At 39.3% G+C, this 23563-nt stretch overlaps 1 protein-coding gene across 12 annotated transcripts in view; it reads right to left on the minus strand.

Moving 5' to 3' along the window:
• Positions 1-335: 335 nt before the first annotated feature.
• ATP2B2 (ATPase plasma membrane Ca2+ transporting 2) overlaps positions 336-23563 on the minus strand; it is a 169083-nt gene continuing 145855 nt past the window's right edge. For 7 of the 12 annotated variants that reach the window (XM_062500956.1, XM_062500953.1, XM_062500952.1 and 4 more), the window contains 4 exons: positions 23020-23231; positions 21027-21134; positions 17227-17409; positions 336-981 (listed from right to left, as the gene is read on the minus strand). In XM_062500956.1, coding sequence (XP_062356940.1) covers positions 670-981; positions 17227-17409; positions 21027-21134; positions 23020-23231 — 815 coding nt within the window. In that variant the 3' untranslated portion in view covers positions 336-669. Of the gene's footprint in view, positions 982-10904; positions 11107-13020; positions 13028-14639; positions 14675-17226; positions 17410-21026; positions 21135-23019; positions 23232-23563 lie in introns of all 12 variants that reach the window. The other 5 variants (XM_062500954.1, XM_062500950.1, XM_062500944.1 and 2 more) reach the window with 4 other exon arrangements.

Genomic DNA, 23563 nt, shown 5'->3' on the forward strand with positions numbered 1-23563 from the left:
AACATGCCAACAAAGAAACTTTATATATATATAACTATATATATATAGATAGATATATACATATATATAATTAATTATCTATATACTTATATGTATATATCTCTATATATAGTCTCATAAATGTTTAAGTTCCTCTGTCCAACTGGTGCAAATCTACTGTGCAAGTTAAGCTTTGCAACTTCAAAAAAGTTATTTAAATTAATCTATACAATTGAGTCCATGCCACACAAGCATTTCAAAAACTCACAGACCAGTGAATTGGATAAATAGCCTCAGAAAGAAGTCTTCTGCAGTTCCTGCTTAAGGAGGAAAATAACAAACAAACAAACAAAAAAAACCCAAGAAGGAAATAAAAACAAACAAAAAGAGAGAAAGAAGGGCCAGCAGTGTACAGTACATTCATGCAGGAGGATTTTTTTTTTGTTTTTGTTTTTCTGAAAGGGAACGGGGGGCGGTATGTAAATCAGCCATTCATTCTTTCCCCAAAACCATTGTGATCAACAATTCATTCACTTGTCTCAGAGTGAATAAGAGTTCAAACAGCTTTTCAGCCAGCAATGTTTTTAATATATATATTTATATATCTCGGTTGTTGTGGGGTTTCTTATTTTATTTTACTTTAACTTTTTATATTTCTTTTTTTTTTTTTTCTTTCAGTGACCTTTTCAGCTAAAGTGATGTCTCCAGGCTATGTATTGGGCTTCCTGGACTAGAAGAGGTAGCTGATTTACTTGTATCAGTTGTAAGATTGATTCCACTGTCGATAGCACTGTTGTTCTTGTTCAGCGAGGACGGTGGACTCGAGTTTTTCTTGAGAGCAGGGTCTTCTTCTAGGTCTGTATCGTCAATGAGTGGGATGTGGGGCTGGGAATCTTCTATCCTAAATTCAGGATGAGTCATAAAGTTGTGAATAGAGGTTCTAGATTCTGGTTTTTCTAAACCTTCATAGAGAGAGCTACGGAATGCCTTCACGACGCGGATCTGGGGGGAGAAAAGGAAAGGGCTGTCAGAGGGCACCTCCCCAGGGCAGCAGCAGGGCAGAGAACACTTGGTGAAAAATGTAGCACATGGTTAGGGCAGTGCAGGCAGCTGGAGTCCAAAGTCTCTGGATGTTATATGCATAAACGAGTGGCTCAGTTATGTGCATTTTGAATGTCTGTACCAACTGCAATATTAAAATAAACCAAGGTTTAAAGCCATCAAAGAACTGATGGGGAGGAGTGGTTAAAGAAAGCCAAGGTCCACTCGTGTGGTACATCCCTAGTAAAAGACAAGCCATGTTAATTGTAATGCAAATGTCAAACCATGCATGTTGATAGATTTTTGCAGTGAGTAAGTAGAAAGGCCTTTTTTTTTAATTAAAAAGTCTCTTTTGCATTGTTGTTAAAAAACCATTACACATAACATATCACACTTCACAAACAGAAAAGCACGGAACACGGACATGGTTGGATGGGTACGTATGAGACACACACAGGAGCCAAGTGTAAAAACTAGAATATCAATGTTTTAAAGCAAAATCTAAATGGATGCAGCCAAGAGCACAAAAAGCCAAGCAGACAAAGTACTAAGCGTAATCATGCTACCACAGGGGGGAAAAAAAAAAATCACAGTTACCACATGAACAGAGATAACTTGCACACAACAACTACACTTGGAAGCCTGGATAATGTGAACATAGTATCGTTGAACCAACTTTTATTTGTCCTTCATGCAGATGTGAGGTAAACACTCGAGTATAGACCCACTGTTCTAGCCATTCAGCTTGTTAATAAATAGAAGAACATGTAAATAAAAGAATGGATTGGTTGTTGGGTTGAATTTAGTCCCATTGTTAACAGCGAGCTGTTTGGTGTCTCAGTTGTGCAGTTAAATGCTGAAAGCCACACGATTTTATGCCATTTCTGCAGTCTTTAAAGCAGGTCAGTGACCTGTGCCAGGGGCCACCTAATGCCAGAAACCACCTGGCAGTGAGAACAGAGGTGAAAATCAACTCAAGGCTCAGCCCAGCGATTCTCAGGGATGGTTCCCAGCGTTTTCCCAGTAGGAAATGGGAGGAGCAGAGTGAGGAGTGGGGACACTATGTCCTCTGTGGGCAAAGGGAGGGATGCTCTCTACGTCCCAGGGACCTACCAGTTCTCAAAAGAAATGAAGGGTTGTGCTGGGTTACTGCTGAAAAAAACAGAACTTTTTGGAAGGGGGTGAAGGGGCAGAGAGGAAAAAACGGAATGGCAAAACGTGATCTGTTGGCAAATGTTTCATGACTAAGTATGAGTTCTGTCCCTCTGCTTCCATGTAGTCCATGAGAGAACCTTGAGTATTTCTCAGGGGGGAGACTAAAACACAGGCAGAGGCAGAAAAGGTGCAAGCAGGTACTGTGAAAGCTTCCCCACACACATTTGAGATGGTTTGGTGGTTGGCATGTGGATCTTTTTACATGTAAATATGCTGCACATTGTTGGTTGGCCTGATACACCACTGCTTTGGAAGGCCTGAATTCCTCTTTTGCTTGGCAGACTGCACTTCAGTAATGGCACGGGGCCACAGGGCTCCAGCTGTGGGCTCCAGCTGATCCTGTGCCTGAAGCTGGCCAAATTGTACAGAATTTCAGCACATTTGAAGAAGAGGCTGACTTGGGTTGGTTTTTTTTCCTCTTTGAACTCAATCCTTGTTAATGCTCTCTAAATTTGGATGTTCATCCTCTTTTAAAAATGAAGTCCTGCCACGTTCAGATTGTTTGGTCAGCCCAAATTCTCTCCCTTCCCTTCACAGATACATTGGGTAACAGCAGGGCACAGTACAAAAAGTAGTTCATGTGACTGCTTATGCTCCAGGTAAGAGGATTGGAGTGGTACAGGACAGCTCAGCCACACCTTGCGGTGCGAGAACATTTTAGGTTGGCAGAGGTGCAAGAGAGAAGATTGTCTTGCACAATAAAATCAACAAATAAATTTCAAATCAGTTTTACCCACTGCAATCCCACAGTGTACCTAAGAGACCTCCTGGAATGGAAAACCAGGGGTTTATGAGAGCTGAATCTGAGTTGTGTGAGGGCTCTGTAGAGTCAACAGAGTGGGGGAACAGATTCATCTGCATTGCTAAAGGCAGAAAAGGGAACAAATTCCTCCTCTATCTATGCCCTCCTAGCTTGTCTTTTAAAGTGCAGAGTAATTAGTCAAAATTATGAAAAAAAACTGTATGATTGTTGAGGCAGCCTTAAAACCACATTCCTATATTGCCCTATTTTAAATCAGGAAACTTTTTTAGTGTGGGTGGAGTATGGGCTGATGAGGTGACATTTCTGCAAACCTCCCCATAATTTCTGCTTTTTAAACACAAATATCAGTCATCTCTTCAGCTGCAGCTGGATGCTAGAGCTTATCAATTAAGAAGATAATCCATTATCTTGGAAACAGCCACTTCTTAAGGCATAGACTTTGGTACTATTTGCCAGCTAGATTCTTTATAGTGAAGGCAAATTTTTAGGTAAATAAAAGGGTTTGATATTATCCTGAACAGATCCAACAGAATCCCAAGAAAGGAAAGGTTTTCCTCGTCACACAAACTGTATTTAAGTTTCCATGGTTTAGCAAGGGAGGAACTGATCTCAATTTGTGAGCTCCATGTCCCACCATAAGGAAAGCATCTGAATTGCTTTAATACCAACATCTGGCACCTCGTTTGGATTTAACTCCAAGCCTCTAGTCAATCCAGGGAAAACTACAGATTCCAGCTGTATTTGACAGGCAGCTCTGCAAACGTGCCTGCATGTTTGACCTGGATTTGGGGCTCTGCAGTGGCTCTTGAATTAATTAATTGAGCCTGCAGAGGAACACTGCAATAATGACCTTCAGCTTCATGGTCTGAAGATAAAACTGCAGCCTCTCACTCCGGGTGAAGACATGTGGGAAGAGTTTTGGTCAGGACTGTTTGGGTCTTGCAAGAACATTGAGATGTTTTTAGAATGGCTTCTACTCGTTCACATTGGTCTGTATTGGAAATTTTAGCTTAGAACTGCTTCAGCTCTGCTGATACCTAAGGTAGTTAATCTTCTGAAGGCAATGGTAATGGAAGAGTCAACTTGGCAAGCCCCTGAAGTTGGCAATAAATCAAATTAGATTTCTAAAGAGCTTTCTTCACAAGGGAAGAAATATATCTTTACTTAGAATTTCTCTACAGAGATGTATATTAGTTTTCCATTTATTTTTCACTTTAGAGGAAACTCCCTCCTCAAGTTAAAACGCTGCATGTTTAGCTTGGCATCCAGAAGAAAACTTTTTTTTCCTTTTTTTTAAATGTCACACATTATTCAGTGACAGAATTTCTGCATTACAATAAAATTCAAAAGCACTTTCTAAGTCTGTCCCCCAATGGATCAAATTATTGCTTGCAGGGGACAAACTTAGTGGAAACAAAGGCAGGGGGTTTATTGCATATAAAGGTGGCATTTTAATTTTTCTGCCATAATACTACAGTATTTAATCTACCTATTATAGCTGATCCAACTCCCAGATTTAAAAAAATTATTTACCCAGACTTACATGGCCGAACAGCTACAAATTCTTTTTAATATATGCTTAAATTCAAGATTTGAGGTAATATCTGGTGAAAGATGTTTTGGTGGTCTGCTGAAACAAAGCTCAGCCAGGTTTTTTTGAAGATAAAATAAAGCAGATGTACTTGGGATGCTGTTATGGCTGTAAAAGCATGGAAAAGCAGGGACATCCATGATGGTAGAACCTGGGAAGTGTTGGTTTTGTATGAACTATGTAGAGTTCATGTAATGGTGTTTCTTTATGAGACTGACAATGCCAAGGGAAGACAAACAGTGAGATACAGCTCCCTTTTCTCACAGTAATGGAGACAACAGGAAAAAATGAACTGCTTTTAACAAAAGACTGTGGGGACAACACTTCAGGACATTTTTGACATTGCTATAAGTTTCCACTTCTTTCTTCTCTGGAGCTGTAACAGAAAAAAGACTTCAGCTTCATCCCACCTTGAAAGTCAGATTTATTATACTGCATCAGGCAAGAAAAAAAAAATAGAATTTTAGCTACTACAATTTTTTTCCCATCACAAGAAAAAGGTGATATTCAGAATGTCAGTCCTAAATACAAGCATCTAGGCAAAATCTCCAAAGCCTTGTGAGCACCAAAGCTGTGTTCTGGTTTGTAGTGTGTGGGCTTATACTCGAATGTTTACCTGGCTTCATCTAAGCCAAGTATCTGGAGTTTGGTTCACATTCATTTCAGGCTCAAGGTTAAAGACTCACAACCTCTTTTTATTTCACTCTCTCCTGCTGAACCCTTTTGTCCAATGTTCTCTAGCCCTCTGGGAAAACAAACACATTTAATATTCAGACAGTAGAGAGTAGGGCACTGCAACAGCAAATAAATTCAATACTGAAAGGTCAGTAAGGTGATTAGTATAAAATTGTAAACAAGAGGTCAATTTTGCAAAGAGATGCCAACTCTTAGGTGTAATTGAGACTATTCTAGGTCAAGACTAAACTGTACAAAGGTAAAGGAGATTGGTCAAGGACTACTGCAAATGGAAAGCTTTGAAATAGAAAACGTCTTCAGTATATTGGTGTTTTTTTTGAATCCTCTCAGTTTTAGGTGAGTATAATCAGATTAGGTCTCCACAGGAGATGCTGCATGAACTGGGGTCACCTGTAAATGTTGTGCCTTGTGTGTTCTGGGGAGTAGGATGCAGAAGTTGAGTAAATTCAAATATAAAGTTTAAAAAAAAAGTATAAAAACTGGGTTTCCTAGTTTTCTGCTTTAATGAGTGAAACAGATACATAACATTATCTGTGCTACTCTCTTCCCACATAAAGATGCAGCAAATCCTGCAAGTGCTGCTCAAAATTCAAGCCATGGGCAGCAAGGAAAGCAGAGAACCTACACAGGCCTGATTCTCATTCCACAAAAGGTTGACAGGGCTGAATTTCACTGTATTTTAGAGTAAATGAGCAGAACCCTGTGCAGGGCTTCCACTTTCCACAGGATTGCTGCAAAATTATGTAGTTTGACATTTTTGTATCAGATTTAAATAAATCACACAAGCCTTTAAAGGAACCTGTTTATGCTTTAGAATCTAACCCTTCCTGCCATGGCACATCTCCACTTGAGAGTTTGGGCTTATATTTGGGCTCTAAATCTGCTTAATTACCCATCAGAGAAGAGATCCAGGAGTCAATTTTGATTTTTTGCATATCCCAGGAGGGGTTTGTCAAACCTTGGTTACAGCCAGTGGGAAGTCCTAGGCTTTAGTGTGGAATCCCAGTCTCTGGTTCCATGGTGTAACTTTTATAAACGTAATTTTGGCTGTGGGTTTGACTTAAGTTCTGCTTGTTCCATTTCCTCCTGTGATGGCTATACCTTCCTGTTCAGAAAATGCCCACTGGGCTTGGTCTGTGACCTGAATGTAGATCGACATTGGGCAGCAATCTTTGCCTCAACATTTATTAAAATAGATGATTTCTCTAAAGGAAATTTGTTCCCATTTTTCTTCATGAAAAAATTCCATCCAAACAAGACTTCATCTCAAGTTTTAGCTCTGAATTCTGAATTACTTCCTTCATAGAAAATGAAATATGCAATTATTTAAAAGCTCTTCATACACAACAGATAGCAAACAGTTAAATATTTAAAATATTTAATATTTAAAATATTTAAGATAATCTCTTAGGAAACGAGAGCCAGTGGAATGGAGCTTGCTGAGTGCCTCACATTGGTGTGACACAATCTGCAGATGCATGGGGCAAAGCCCTGGGTGACACCTCATCCTGTAAATAAATGACAGTTCCTGTCCTCGTGCCACCCCAGCCAATGCTGAATGTCCAACACTGCTCCCTACACATCTTGGCACGTGTTAGAAACTGCAGTGATTCTTTAATTACAAGGGGAATGGGAAAGGTTTTCTTGCCATGGAAATGAAGCCCCAATTCTGAAGCCTGTGACCCCTCCAAGTGAGGCAGAGCACAAACCCAGCCTTAAGGGTGCTGTGCTCTGCTCTTGCATGAAGAATGCTTAAAAAAAACCCAACCAATCAACCACACACACAAAAAATAAGCCAAGAAAACCTTCTGAGATCTGTATGATAGACAAATACCTCTGAGACCATTTGGTGATTGATTGGTGAGGTTTTAACTGCTGCTAGAAAATTTGGAATTGTGACTCTGTGTTTTCTCCTGACTCACCATACAGGCGGGTTATTTGAGGCCACTGTCACTGGGGCTCATGCAGTAAAAGTGATTCCATTAAATATTCACTTCTAAAAACCTCTGACAAGACAGTTCTCGTCAGAACCAAGGAAAAGGAGCTCTGGAAGGTCTCCTTTGGCTGGGGGTTGGTTTGGTTTGTTGTTTCCCCAATACTCCCTCAATTTAAAAATTAGAGTATTTTCTGAAAGAAGGGAGAGATTTTTTTTAAAGGGACCTGAAGTTCATGACTGCTTCCACTTGGGAAGAGTATGAGCTCTATACGAGAATGAGAGGATGAGCAAGTAAAAAGGAATTTAAATGTGCGTCTTTCTTGGAAAATCTGAACCACGTTCTTTTGCAGGGGTTACCTATTGCTAACACAAACGTCTGAGAAGCAGGAATACATAGAGTGGGATAAAGACTTGGTTACTTTGTGTACAGTTAGATATTCTCACCCTCTACCTAACTAAAAAAATCTAGCAGTAAAAGCTTTAATCATGTATTCGATTTTAAGCACGAGATAATTTTTGGTGTTACTGAGTTTCAAAAGAAAAAAAACGATGCTCCGCTGCCCCAAGGTTCTGGGCTTTCCCCCCCAAATAAAGCACAGAAAGCAAATACATATAAAACACAAATCCACCAAAGATTGTAGCTGAACCCACCCTTAACTCTGCAGTGGCAGAGCTTTCAAATGAGAGAAATGTGTGTGTGTAAATCTGTGTCTCAGATCTGAGACCACCTTGCTTCACTTCCCCATATTTTCATTTTCTGTAGCTTAAAGGTTTGCATATTAAACACATGCACATATTTAGTGTGTATTTAAACGAATTTCCTAATTTTTTCAGAATATACAACATGCCAGGGTTTAATTTGCAGGAATTTTTGTTCTGTTTATTTAAAGCTGCAATGTCTTTCAAAATAGGTAAGGGACTCCCAGACCTCACTGCTATCCATCAATGGTGACATCCAGAAATTTGTAATTTGTTATTGGTAAAAACACCCTGATGGCTCACTAGGGAAACTTTAGTATTGTATTAAATATTCCCTTGTACAAGCTGCTTTCGATTAAGGATTTCCATAGTTCTGAATGGGCCATATTTATAAATAACTGCTAATTACAGATAATAACTTGCTAACCTGTTTCACAAACCACTGTAGAGTTGGATGCATTCCACAGGCAGATTTCTCTTTACACAAGCACTAAGCTTTGAATCAAACATTAATTTGCCAAATGCTAGAAAAACATTCAATTAAAAAAAAATCCAAAATGTTACTATAAACCTGTAGAAGACATCTTATAGACTGCTAAGGTGTCACAACAAACTTTATATTAAAAAGCAACATAATTAGTAAAGAGCTTCATAAATGCTCCATTAAATTTGACTGGCACATCAATAAAGCATCATGTGATTCCTATATTTTTAATTTTACTTGATGAGGTTTTTTTCACTAACATTCATAAATTTGTGTCTTTGTAGGAATAAGTCTAAACTTTCCCTAAGTATTAAAATTTCCCAGCAGACATTCTGCTGTGGCAATAAACAGTCCAGAATAACCTCTTTAAAATAACCTCTTTAACCTCTTTAAAATCCCAGTCTCTAATTGCCCTCTTCCACAGAGATCCTTATCTCCAGGAATTTTAACAAATCAATCACCTGGCTTTTATTTTATTAAATGTTATATACATCTTTATATAAAATATGAAATAAAATATTTTATTTTATAGCCACTGAAGAAATGCAGCTGTAACCACGAGCAGCTCTGGACAACTGTTGTATTCCTCCAAATGAAAGGTGACAAAGGCTGGAGCTGATCCTGCTTTCACCTACTGATTAACTTCAGCCCATAAATGAGTGAGGCCCCTGTCAAGACACAAGAACATCCAATTCTTGTTGCTTTGCTACAGTGGAGAGTAGAGAGGGAAGATAAATTGTCTATTTAAATTTTATTAGATCTTTCCTCCCAGAGTGCTGGCTACAGCATGTTAAGGAAACATTTACCACAGCACAATGAGCAGCTCTCAGTTCCCCACTCAAATGGAGAAATTCTAGCCCAGGCAATCATTCCCTGGATGAAAGGCTGCTTTGGAATTTTGGGGTTTTGTGCCCTGCTTGGTGTGGAAATGAGGGAACCTGGGCTTGGGAACCTCCATGACTTTACTTCCCCTGGTCCTGCTGCTGCCCTGGAATAGTTGGGGCTGTTGGGGTAAAAGCTTTAAGACCAAACTTCCCAAGACAAAAATAGGAAAATGTAGAAAAATCTCCAAGAAGCAATTGCTTGTGTTGGAAACAAAACAGCTTTAGCAAAAATGAAGTTTCTCCCTTAAATCCAAAACTTCTGATCCTGTGCTCTGCTGTTGCATGAAAACACTTTAAAAACCAACCAACCGACCAACCAACCAACCAAATAACCAACCAGACATGAAAAAAGCAAAAAAAATCCCTCCAGAGATCTGTCTGATGGACAAATACTTCTGGGACTATTTTGTGATTGTTTGATAAGATTTTAATTGCTGGTGTAAAATTCCCATTTGAATGTTTGGTGTGCAAATACTGAGGGGGTTTGTACTCAAGCAGAATGGAAAAGTCAAGCTTCCTTTTTTTCTGCAGGAGTTCTGGAATTTTATGCCCAACTCTGTTTGTTTTTCCTGTCTCTGTTGGCCGGACAGATGAGAGGTTTCTTCTTTGTTTGACCAACCACTAGAACTTTTTTACGGAATACACCCAATTATCTTCTGAAGTGTGTGGGCAAGTTTGTAAACTGAGTTCTACACATTTAAATATTCTTTTAATGCTGTAATAAAGAATAGCTATTCATAGTCCTGAATAAATAAAAATCCAAAAACAGAGTTAGATCTTTCTGAGCAACTGGAATTTTTCTGTTACTGAAGCAGCCCTTCCTTATCAGCTGCCTCAAAGATTTTTCATTCACTTCAATACCTCTTCACTCAAGATTTTGCAACTAAAACCAAACTGTGTCAGGATTTTAGGATTCAGAAATCTGTTTCTTCTAAGACATTTGTTACTACACCAATTTTGTTGTTTCAATACTGTCCTTTCACATGTCTAGGTCCCTCTTGTTTCAATGCTTACCTGCCAGTGAATTTAAAGATAATAAATCTACATCTAAATAAGACTGAGATAATAAATCTAAATAAGACAGAATGAATCTAAATAAGATAGAGTGAATAAATCCAAGCAAGAGATGATAAATCTAAAACTAAATGAGAGAAAAAATAAACTTAAAGTGGTATTTCATCTTTCATGTAAAATTTAGGCCTGGCATCATAAACTAGATTCCCTGTTTGTTGTTCCTTCCTTCCCATGCCTCTCCTGGAAAAGTTGGAGAGAGTCTTGCTGGTGGAATGATGTGGTATCTGAAAAGCTCTAGAATCATTAAAAGTCTGTATTTTATAAGCAGTAGAAAATATACCCAATGAGACTGAGAAAACCTAACAGAGAGCCCTCAAATAAAATCAAAATCTCCTCTCAATTAAAATAAATTCCTGTCCTCAGTGTGAGTTAGCAAAGAGAGCAATTCCCAGGGCGTATCCACTGTACACAAAGTAATCACGTCACAGGTTTTGGGCTAACTGGAGTGGGAGCAGAGGCTGGGGGCACAGGAGCTGAGTCTGCAGCGACTCTGGCTAAGTTGGCATCTCTGAGGGTCGGGTGCAGTAAGAATTCACACTCACGCCCAGCTGCAGCAGCAGAGGTGCTGGTAGGAGAGGAAAGAGCATTGGATAACGATACGTGACTAGGGCTAGAAATATTGGTTACATCCTGGGTCTGGCTTGTGACGGAGGACTGTCTCCTGAGAGCCCCCTGAAAGGAAGTGCCACTCTTGAAAGTATTGACTACTTCGATCTGTAATGGAGGAAAGAACGAGACAAGTTGCTTAAAGTATGGATACAGTTGCATAACTGACAGGAATAATCATGAAAAACAACAAATCAACCGTGCACACGCTTCTACTTCGCTTGGAATCAAGGTGTCTCTTCTCAATGATTTTAGAAATGATGCTAATTTTCTGTCTGGATAAAATGAGGCAGCTCTGTAGGAGGCAGTGGAGCTGCATCACTTTAAACAGTAGAAAATTTGAAATAACAGTTTTATTAAAAGTTTCAACCATTTTGTTTAGAGGTAAATAAAATCAGATGGAATACTTGATATAACTATCTCCACTCTTTTTTCCCTACTGAGATTAAAACTATGCTGTTATGTCTCTCCAGGGGGAGAAAAATTCAGTCACTCAATTGCAATCTGCAGAGAGGGGAAAGGGATGACACTTAACCAAAACAGAAAAACTTCAAAATTCAATATATGACTCCATTTTGTCTACAAACACATGGTTGTCAGTACACTAGTTTGATAAAATAATTCTTCCAATATTTTGGCTGACTTTTTTTTCTGTAATGAAAGTTGGCATAAATTTAGCATAGTGATAAAGAATGTTGGGGTTTTATAACTGGAGATTTAAAATATTAATATTTTATCTTTATACAGAGCACTTAAAATCAATCAGAAAATGATACGAAACTGGACTGACTATTGCAGCAAATAACATGACAATTCTCTACATATTTTCATATGCCTGCTGTATTCCCTGTTTGGCAGATCTATCTTCCTCTTACTCCCCACCACCGCAGATGAGTTAAAAACAGAGCTGAGTATTTCAAGGCATCCTTTGGCACTGGTATAAACTCATAAAAAACAGGCTTTGGGTACAGAGGGAAAGCTGGGGATTGGCAGGAGTAAAACCCACAGATCCCTACACCCCAAAATGTCCTCTCTGTTGCATCAGTGCAACCCCAACAGACAAAGCAGCAGAATATCCATGGGAGGAATTCAACCAACTACTTGTTTGAAGTAACCCACTGGTACCAGATCAGGCAACCCACATTTCTGGAGATTCCCAGCCTAGAAAGAGGTAAATTGGCGGGTTTTTTTAATCAATTTAAACAGCACAGATCTTGGTGCAGCCCCTCCTAAATTTTCCAAGTGGGAAGCACTAGAAAGAACTTATGATTTTCTGCTGTGGTCAGACTTGGGAATAAACCAATTTTTAGGGCTGCATCTTTTATAATATGGATGTTTTCCCTCCCTTAATCTTGTCCTTGGCCATCATTGTTTATTTTCCTGCATGTTTTTATGGGAATAATTAACCACAGCCAGCTGGAAAAAGGATCCCAGGTTACTGCTGTACAATTACCATGGTTAATTTTCCTCCACACAGCCCAAGGGGCTGATTTGTTCTGTCTGAGCCCTGGTACCATTTCACTGCACACCCCCAGGGCTGGGCAGTGCTCAGCAGTCCCCACAGCGTTGGAGAGCTTTGCTTTTGGCAGCAGAATTACACGTCCACTGCAAATCTCACAGTGATGAAAGGACAAAAGGAGGTGAGTTTGCACGTGGGGTAAGGGGCGAGGGGACTGTCAGCTCAGGCTCATGGAAAAACCACATGGCTCAAACCACTGGTGATGTGGCACATTAAATACTCACCTGAAATGCTCTACAAAAGCAGAATTAAATACAGATCTTGGGTTCCCAGGGTCTAACCCAGGTAGTAGAGCACTCTTCAAAAGAGACCATTCAAAGAAGACTTGAAAGACTCTCACTGAGGGCATGAAGTGTGTGTTTCTGTGATAAACCCTGAGCCAAAGGGCCTTTCTGGATGTGCAAAAGCCTTCCTAACAAACTGAAAGCCTTTGGCACAAGAGTGAAAAGATGAGGGAAGATCTGTGTTTAATGGTTTCTTCAGAGAAGAAGAATTGCAGCCATGCAATTTGCTTTTCTCCTGAAGAAAGGCACTCCAGCTCTTCACGGATAGAATTCCTGGTGGGAGGATGACAATCTCCCCAGAATCCTAAAAGCTGAACATACAGAGCTGTGCTCTGCCTGAAGCCAAGAAAGAAGAGAAGAACTTGGCCCAAAAGTTTATCTTCTCCAAGCAGAAAATAAAGAAGAGCTCATGGAAATAAACAGTGCATTTTGAATTCAGATGGAACCTTTTCGTGACAAAGGAATGTATTTATTTAGAACAATTCAGGATGCTAAGGAGGAGAAAGGAAACAAAAATTCGTAAGTTTAAAATTTCCAACACTATATAGGATGCACACATTTTGATTATAAGCCTTCAGGTAGAGAAAAAATACTGTCCTACATTTGAAGCTTATCCATAAGGTTGACATTTTTCATACCTATCTCGTTTTTCTCTCTGTTCCATACTCTAGAAGATACAATTTTTTTAGGTGTGCACAGCTAATAAAAACATCAGTGACTAGCAATTAAAAAAAACTTAAAATCTGACAGTAGCATGCTAGTCCTGGCAGAAAAGATATTTTTCCTGATTTTTAACACAGATTTTCAGATGCATTTCTGTTGTCATTAATGTGAATAAGACCCAGGTATCATTCCTGTAATCTCCAAGCAGGATATTAATTTAAAAAGTAAACCAAACCAAACCAAACCAAACCAAAAACTAAAAAAAAAAGGCTACCTTCCTGTATGAAATAAACCAGTTCCCATTCCATTCACACAGGGCTACCATGATGTTTTCTACATTAAAAGCTACATGGAAGCCATAAAATGAGATGCTGGCTTTTTACCCTATTTCAGAACCTCTTGCCAGGAATGACTTTCATTGCTGGAACGTCTGAATTGTCAAGAGAAGACCATTTGAAGGTTCAAGAGAAATGTTCTCCAAATGAAAAATGAAGGGTGAAAAATGCAGCCCAGCACCTCTGTGTGGTTTTTAACATCTGAAGAGGAACAATCTTCAAGTAGCAGTTGACCTCTCACCTGTTTTTTCTTCAGCTTTTCCTTTTATTCTCAGAACACTTCAGGCAGTTGTTTCCCACCTGATGCAGATAAAGCAAACTGAATTTCAGGATGAATGAAGCAGAAGAGGAAAGAATCGGGCTGGGGGTGTAAAATCCTGACAAACTTGAGAAGTTTTTGAATATCCTGACTTCAGAACGTTTCCATTCTCAAGTGTGAGGGAACTAGAGAAACTTTCAATATATAACTAAAAGAGGTGAGGTGTGTATTTTTTTTTCTGTTTTTTACTCAGATTATGCAGTTTGGCCTGAAGGTGAACTTGGTGAACTTTCCAAAAGATGTTAGGCCTTCCAAGAGGGTGTGGCCAGTCTTCCTTCAGATTGAAGAATTTGTGAGAACTGCAACAAAACCTTGGAAAACATGGCAGGAAATGGCTGGAAATTCCTGTCTCTATGCAATTTCAGACCCCTTTTAGATCCTCCTCAAACTTACATATCTAAGATAAGCCATTTGTGAAGCTTCGGGTTCCTCAGTGGTCATCTGAGAGAGCTGTGCAGGAAGGAAACACTTCCATATAGAGAAGGGGAACACCCATCCATCCAGAGATTGCCTACTGTATATTTATCAGACAACAAAATATCTAAATGGACAAAAGGAGGCCAAAAAGAGCAAAAGAATAGTCAGTCTCTGCCTTAGCTATGTGCATTTTTCATATACATTTCTTTCAAGTAAATTTATGTATGTCTTCGCAGAAACAGAAAAATCCCAGTAGAAATCCCTCCCCTGGGTTGAACCCTCTGTTTGAGAGAGTATGTAGCCAAAAAAAATCTCTTTAATGCTGCAAAGTTTTGTCAGTTTGGATGGGTTTAGACAGGAGCACTCAAAGTAAGATGTGTTGGTTATCTGCAAACAACACCCAGCCTGCTGGAAGGTCTCTGTTTCAGCAGTGAACCTTTGCTGGCAAGCTGTGGCCATCTGTCCAATAGCGACTGAAGAGAAAATAAGGGCAAATAATCCAATTTACAGCACAAGTGTGGAAATGTGGTGTTGGGATTGAATGACCCATCTGATCCTGAGCCCAGAGTTCCAGCCTAGTCTGCCATCCTCAGAGATATAAAATGAGGAGATGCTCTACCTTCTTCTTCCACATCTCCAGGAGTGCATTAGTCAGCAGAGGATTCCTGCAAATACTCCCAGGGATGCTAAAGACATCCCAGTCTTCTTCCAGGAGCTCTTCTTTTGCTGGCCTCCTGAGAAATGTGTGACAAGGGAATGACTCCACCTGGGTGGGCCCCATAGCAGGGATCAAATTTGATCTAAGTCCATCACTCTCCACTGCACACCTGGGCACTGCTTTGGAATATGTTGGTCCATTTTCTTTTTTTTTCTGCTTCATTATCATTCCACAGATGTGAAATGGATGCAAAAACCAAAAGTCATCGAGTAAATAAAATGAGAAGAAAAATCATGAAGGTGTCTTGGCAGAGTGGAGGGAAACATCCTACTAGAGGTGCTTCTACAACTAAGAGCAGAAAGGAAACCAAGATGGATGTTAGCAAAGAGATATAATTAATGTTCATTTGGGTTTAAGCAGTGTAAAAGAATCATTTCTCTGTGAATTAAGTGGACTAAGAGATGCAGAACTAAAAGCTACCTCTCAGATTAGAAAGAGAACTTCAAGGATGTAATTTGCTTTGTGTTGCCTCAAGTTGTTTGCACTCACCCCAACCAGAAAGACATCCTGACAGAAGTGCCAACAGGCAACACTCCTCCTACAGCCACCAGGGAGAAAAGAATGCACATTTAGAGGTCATCTTTCCCTGAAGATCACCAGTACCTGGCCACCTGTTTGTCACAACTGACATTTGAATTTTCTCTAGTGAGGAGTGCTCTTAACTCAATGGAGTCAAGACACACAAGCTCAAAGCTGCAGATCCATATTTGATCACTTACCACTGAACCCTGGGAACTCCCCAGCTCTTAACTTCTCTACCAGCAGTTTCTACCCCTTTTTGTTTTATGCTCTGCAGATGCAGCCAAGAGACCTCACTGCCCTAATGTGACTTATTGCCATCATGTTTTTCTAAATTCATGGCTGCATCTCCCACCCCCCTACCCCCCCAAAAAAAGAAGTATCAATTTGCAGATGTGAAAAAGCAAAATGTGCTGTTTATCTTGGATGAAGACAAAAACCCCAAATCTTCTGAGACAAAAATGTTCTTTAGAAGATTCTTTCAAGAAAAAAAGATCTTTTTCTTAATTATCCACCTCTTTTTCTTGTCAGGCTCATGTAAAATACGCACATCTGATGTGGTGATATCTGTTCTCTGCTGCAAGCTGGCAGAAATACTTGATCTTAGAAAGATCAAGCAAAGCACACCTGAGTGCAATGAAACACTTCACTGCAATGGAAAAGGCAAAATACTTCACATGATTTCCTTCAGCACTCCAGGATAAATTTCACAGCTCTTTAACCTGCACTGTATTTAGCACTATGATTCAGTGTAAAGGTCTGGTATATTAAAAAATGCCGTGGATTTCTGTGTTTGGCAAAAGCTGGGGAGAGATATTTCTCAGGAATCGTTCCTAATAGCCAACTCTTACACCTCAATATTTAATGGCTGCTTAATTCCTACTAAAATCCAGAACCACATTTTTCATTACCTAATAGGAAAGGAAATCAATCCCTTTTAATGGTGATTGATGTGTGGCAGTGCCAGAACTGAACAGATTTATTTTTTTTAATCAAATTGTACATCATACTTCAGACTCAATTTCACTTATTCTATTAGTGCAGCAATGGCAGCAACAATGTTGGTTTTTTGTGTTTGTTTGTTTGTTTGGTTTTGGGTTTTTTAGCAAATCAAACAATACATTTTAGAAAGCTTTCAGAACACTCTGCGAGCTGACACTGGCCAAGCAGCATGATCTTATGAGCTGTCATCACTCTAGGAGAAAAAGAACATCCAGCCACGGCATTCTCAAATCACAGATTGCTGCTTTTGCATTTTATCATTTTATATCTTTTCAGTTTTTCTCTTCCCCTGCACACACCCCCTTTGCTCAGCTCCCCTATTTTGTTTTTCATGCTTTTCCTTCAAGTACAATTAACCAGTGCCATCCTCCACACACACAAACACTCTGTGGCTTTCCTGTTAACGTTCTCTTGCCTTGATCTCACATGAATCACTTCGTTGGGTGTTTTTTAGACCTTGTAGACATTTATTTTTAGCATACCTGGGTTTGGATTCTGTTGAGCCCTCGGAACCAGAGGATTTGTCCACGTCGGAGTTCTCTCTCTGCATGATCTATTTCTTCAACATCTTCATTGAGTTCTTCCTCAGGGACCTCCTCCTTCTCAGTGAGCCTCCCTGCCTCCTTTAAAAACTTTAGCCTACTTGTTGGGATGGTTGCAATGACCTAAAATTATAAAAGAGTACTGAAAACATAAGCCTCATTCAAGAGCAACAGTAAAACAATCTGCTAATTACAAAAGAGGAGTCATATTTTAGTAAGATCTATAAAGATGAGCTAAGCCTTCTCCTAACAGTTCTTTGCACTTGGACAACTCCATTTTAGTCCCAAAAATATTTAATTTACTGTGTAAACAATTAGCATGACTTGCACCACTAAACAACAATGTGGAGCAGGTTCAAGGCTCGGGAAAATTCTTTTCAATAAAGCAAATAGAAGATAAAACAAGATGGAAACATTTAAATGTAATTATGTAAAGAAAACTTAACCAGATTGATAGCTCTGCAATTAGAGTTTGGGTATTTTTAATGACTTATGGTAATGGGAGGTGAAAATTCATTGTATCTCACGCTGAAAAGCTTTTCTGGCATTTATCAAAGCTGAGTTTTCTCCAGGGTGTGGATGTGGTTGTGGGATTTCTCATGGGGTTCTCTCTCACTTTGTGTCCTTACTACAATAAATTCTGATTAACTTAAACCCTCTTCTTATTTTGTTTGCCCACTCAAGTGGTCCTTGGAAGCAATTAATAGAGGAGAATAATCTTTAAAAATTGCAGATACTGTAGCTGGACAATTATTTTAAATCCATTTCAGTGTTACCCTGTTGGGCAGTCATTTTCTCTTTGTTCTGTTTCCTTGCCTAAAACCAGGAGCAAATCATGGCAATTTAAACAAGACATTACCTGGAACATACTGAATGCTTCAAGTAAATCTCCTACAAAGCAAATTATTAGATCCACTTAACAAAAAAACTGCTGCAATTTTCTTTTTTGCCTTCATTTCAGCAGTGAGCAACCACAACTGTAAAGCTCAGATGTGCAAAAAATGAAGGGAGAACCAAGACAGCTGCAGAGGAGAGGAGAGAGGTTTTTTTTATTTTTTTTTTTAACTGGAATGGATGCAGTGAAGACACATGAAAGATTCAGGATATTTTCAGGGTGAAAGCAAACCTCAGAGTTTGCTGAGGGTCTGCTTGAGCTTCATGATCCACAAGGCTAGTTTTATTACAATGTTTTTACAGACAGATTGAAGAAAAAAATACAGTTTCTGCACTACTATAAAACCTTTTTAAAGGGGGGGTTTAGAAACAAGATACAAACCTGCAAAATTAATGGTGTGACATGAGCAGAGACAGAAGAGGAGAGAAAAAGAAAGTGTAAATTCTCCTCAATTAAATACAACTGAAAGTCCTTCAGCCTCCCAGCTCTCAAACTACAGCACCAGTGCTCTACAGAGAGAAATTGCTGGAAACACTGGGATCTGATGAATGTGATGGTGATAAAGGATTTTTAAGCCAATATTCATTAAAATAACTGTATTGGGTCAGGACTGCGTGTGACAGAATGTTCCCCTCTTGCAGCACCTCAGCCAAGCTGATGAGACTCTGCTATAATTCTTTTCTAAAGGTATTTACATGGCTTTTTTGATTATTTATTTATTTTCTGTATTTGCCAACATCCACCAAGTTCAGGACACAGACTGAATAGATGCAGATTAAAGAATCAAATATTATTCCCAGAAAAATGATCACAGTTTTAATAACTGATCAGCAATTCTGGGAATAGGATATGCAAGACTTTAGAAAGGCTTGGTTTTCAGAAGAGATGGGAGCTGTTGGAAATCTGACCCTCAAAGTATCTCAGACTGATTTCCTGGAAACTTCTTAAAATTCCTTTCGAAAGCACCTGCTTTGACACCAAAACTTGGAAATCTTGATTGCTTTCCATGGCTCACAAGAACAGCAAATTCAGCATGTGGGTTAAAAAAAAAATAAGAATAACAAATTTGTTTTGTGCTGAATTAGAATGATTCACAGCAGAGAAAAAAAGGCTGAGACAGAAGAGAAGCATCACTGCTAAAGGAAAAGAATTCTCTCTCGCTGAAGAGCTCCACGAAGAAAGACCTTTACAGACTGTAAATCATGTAAATATGGAAATAATTGATGGGGTTTAGAGTCCTTTTTTCTCTTCTGGTTCACTAAATATTGATTACAAAACAGATTTCTCCCCCCCCCACCCCCCGCTCTGTAATTGCTTTCTTCTCAGTGATAAAGCTGTGGAGGTGTTCCAATACCAGTTTTAATTTAATATCTAAGGTCTCACAATAAACCTGGGGCAAGTAAAGTGGAAAAAAAATGCTTATACTAGTATTAGTTCTTGATGGTTATGTAGAAGCCATGGATAACAAAATTTTGAAGCCAAAAAATTGATCAAAGGCTCTGGGGAATTTTCACAGCTGAAGGAAACACTTTGGAATCTTCTCCCTCTCCCTGCTGGACTTCCTCTTTCTCCAAAAGTTGGTATATTTTCCAAACAGTTGGGAAAATACCCAAAAATCATTTCTTTCTGAGATTATTGAACTGATTTTAGGTCTTCCTCCTCCAAGGCCTTAAGTCAAATCCCAACCTCAAGTAATAACTGCAGCAGAATCCTCTAATTGTGGTGCTTTTCAGCCAGACATGCATTTAAAAGCTGTTCTGATTCTGATCTTATTTCTAAGGAAAAATGAGGCCAAGCTGTCAAAAAAAGTAATTTTTTCCCCCAGAAGAAAACAAATAATCATATTTGAAAGTAAGCATTTATTCACTACAGTTCCAGCAGAACCACAGCAGAACTCAATTGCAGTGGGCAATTTCTTGACTCTTCACAGAGGCAAACTCTGGATCTACAAATCTCTTTACATCTCAGAGAAAAAATGAAACTTCACATTTTTCTTTACTGCACCAGGTGGCACAACCTAAATACCCTGTCATTGCATTTAGAGGTGAAAAAACGTTATTAACTTTGCAACCTGTGTTTGTGCATAAAAGAACAGCGTAGAATGTTAACAATACTGATTGTGTCTGTATATTACTTCCAGAGAGTTAATCCAAATTTATTTAACATCATCTCACTGGCATTTGTTTCTTCAACAATATGTAATTATCTATTAGCCAATGATGACAGAGGATACAGCAGAAATTGAAAAGAATTAAAAATTAATTAATTAAACAAATTAATTTAACTGCCATTTTCTACAACTATTGAAAGCAAAATTTCTTTTTTCCACTCCTTTTTCCATCCTTCACACGCAGAATTAGGTGGATGGAGAATCACTGCAGGAATATTTTAAAGGCACTGTAATTTTCCGTATGACAGTAGCCAGAATGGCAATTTCAGCAAGGGAATGAGTTGGTTGGCCTAGAACTGGAATTTCATTTCAGCTCCAAAACTTTGCCACATCCTACAGGAGGAATTCTGTCCCAAGGAAGGTCACAGTGCATTTGCCTTTGCTGCATCTTTTTGTGACTAAAGGACTTCAGTTGTGACTCAACATCTTTCACAAAAAAAGCCTAACTGAAGATGGCCCTGGTGCTAGAACACTCTGCTAGAAAGGAAAAATATGAAAATTAACAAAAACTCCCCCGAGAGATAAATGATCCTTATTAATACATCTCTCCTTGAAGGCCTCAGTGAGCACCCTGGGTCTCAGTGAGGGCTGCACTGGGCACTGAGAGAGAGCAAGGCAATAACAGGAATATTAACAATATCACACCTTTGAATGTGCAGCTTCCTGAATGCTTACCTGACCCCACACCAGCTCTCCTAATCCAATAAATACACACCACATCCACTGGTCCAGCTGCAGGGGAGAACAGCTGAATGGCTTTCCTCCAAACTGCACAATTACTATCTACAAAGAGAAGCATGGAGGGAATAGGGTCAATTTTTCAGTGGGAAAAGGCAACAAAACAAAAACAAACTCAAGCACCAAAAAAAAAATCCCATCAAACCCCACTTAAATATGAGAAAAAGCCATACCAGTTCAGGCTGAAGTTCCTCAGCCCCGTATTTAACAGTAGTTAGATATAAATGGTCAGGAAAAAAGAACAGGACAGTCCCCATACGCTCCCATAGCTCCTGAATATTCTAGGCTGAGAATTTATTGACCCTGATCCAGTTCGTTTTGGAATGTCCATTGTAAGAGAGACTTTTCCCTCTGAGCAACATTTTATTTTGTGTTTACCTATGTGGATCACAGAGAGACAGAGGGCACAGAAAACTCTAGATCTGTTGGAGGAAGGGGGTGTGAGAACCCCACACCTTCAGCAGGATAACAACACAGTCTGAGCAGACTCAGAAGGTTTTGCTAACTGAAAATAAGATAGTATTGAGATTTCTTGTTAATATTGCTGCTGCAAAATCAGGGACCTGAAATCACATCCAGAGACTTAAACAGTTCCAAGTTTTAAACTCATTATTTTGAATTAGTTGCTAAAGACCATCACTGAGAAGTTCTGCCCCTATCACTGCTGCCCTTCCTCCAATATTAAGTTTATTGAGGAGTTTCCCTTTTCAAATCACTGTAGCCCAAGTTCCAACTGCTCTTTCCTGTTTCTCCCTCCTCCCAGGAGAAAAGTGCCAACAGTGACAAGATAAAAACAGATTTCTCAATGATAATATCAAATAGTATCAAGTACAGGATGGATGGCAGCAAAAAAAAAAAAATGGATGCAGCAGAAGGAGGAATTCTTACAGAAGAGAAATTTGGGAAGAATGCCTATTATTGTAATGGGACAGCAGACTCAGGAAAGGAACATGAGGAATCGCAATCCAGGGGCATTATTGCTGGGAATACTGAGCTGCATTGGGCAGTGGCATTGAACAGAAGAACTGTTCAGCATCAGGTATTTGCAGGTACATTTGTCTTTTCAAGGAGTAATAAATAATTTTAAAATGCTTTGTCGGTATGCTATTAAACAATTTCTTCTTTAAAAACTAGTTACAATATCAATGATGGCTGTTACTACTGTAGATGCTAATATTCATTTAAGAATTAACCCAGCTATAAGGATCAAAATTTATGTTTTATTAGTATGGCTACATAACATTTTCCATTAATAACACTAGTATTGATTGAGAAAATATATGAAACCAGGTGGTTTACTACAACCCAGTAAAATGGTTTTCCTGCATCACTTAGATTTAAAATTAAAAAAAACCAAAAAAAACCCCCAAAACAAACAAACAAACAAACAAACAAACAAACAGACAAAAAAAAAACCCACAGAGAAGAAAAGCCCCAAACAACTTAGGGTGGATTTCTGATGAACAGTAACTGATTTGATGTCTGAAGTTTTTGCTTTCATATTTTCCAGACTCTGTACTGCATTAGTGTATAATTCTGAACTTGATATAAAGTGTTGGCAAGTTCTCCCCACAGCTCAACCAGACAAAAACCCTTTTCCAGCCCCAGAACCAAGGACACCACTGCAGCTTCAGCCCCAAAAAGTGCAAACAGCAGAGAATTGAGGAGAGAATGTGGGAGGATGGGACTGCAGAACCTGGAGCTGGAATTGGACAATGAACCCCAACATGGAACTGGACCAAAACCTATAAAAGTGTGAACACTCATGACTCTGAGTCCATCTTGGGTGTAGCCCTGGCCAGGCTCTTGTACTGCCCAAGGTGAATCCCTTGAAGGGCTTTTAAGAAATCCCTGCTTTATTCCCTTAACTCTGTCCAGCCTCTGTTCCAGGGAGCCTCTCCAGGCATGAGACTGCTGCCCAGAGCATTACCTGAATAGCGAATGTACCCAGGACAATAGTGCAAAAAATGGGATTTCTGAAGATGCCATCGAAGACGTTCCTCTCGCCATGGATTTTGCGGGCGTTGATCTCGTTGAAGAGCTGCATCATGACAAAGGTGTTGAAGATGATGGTGTAGTGCTCAGAAGGAGGAGAGTGAAGTGGGGCATTCCTCCCACTGTCAATCTTAAACATTTTCTCACCTAGATGTAAGACAAAAAAGAAAAGTTCCCTCTAGAACGGATCAAACCGATTTATATTCCCCTTGTTTTCTTCAGCCTGTTGCCTTCTCTGCTCTGATTTAACACCTTTCTATGTAAAACTTTTACTGCACCAATGAGCAAAGCACATCTCAAGTGAGCAAGAAGCTTTTCAAATGCTCACTCCTATCTAACAACTCTACACCTACACTGACACTGTCTGTCCTGCCCTTATCTACCCAAGCAGGAATTACTGTAAGCACCCAATTCTTTCAGGTGTAACAAAATTGCAAGATCACTGCCAGTGTGTTTGAATTTTTACCCATTTACTAATC

Source organism: Cinclus cinclus, chromosome 12 (genome assembly GCF_963662255.1).
Source record: "Cinclus cinclus chromosome 12, bCinCin1.1, whole genome shotgun sequence".
Lineage (NCBI taxonomy): Eukaryota > Metazoa > Chordata > Aves > Passeriformes > Cinclidae > Cinclus > Cinclus cinclus.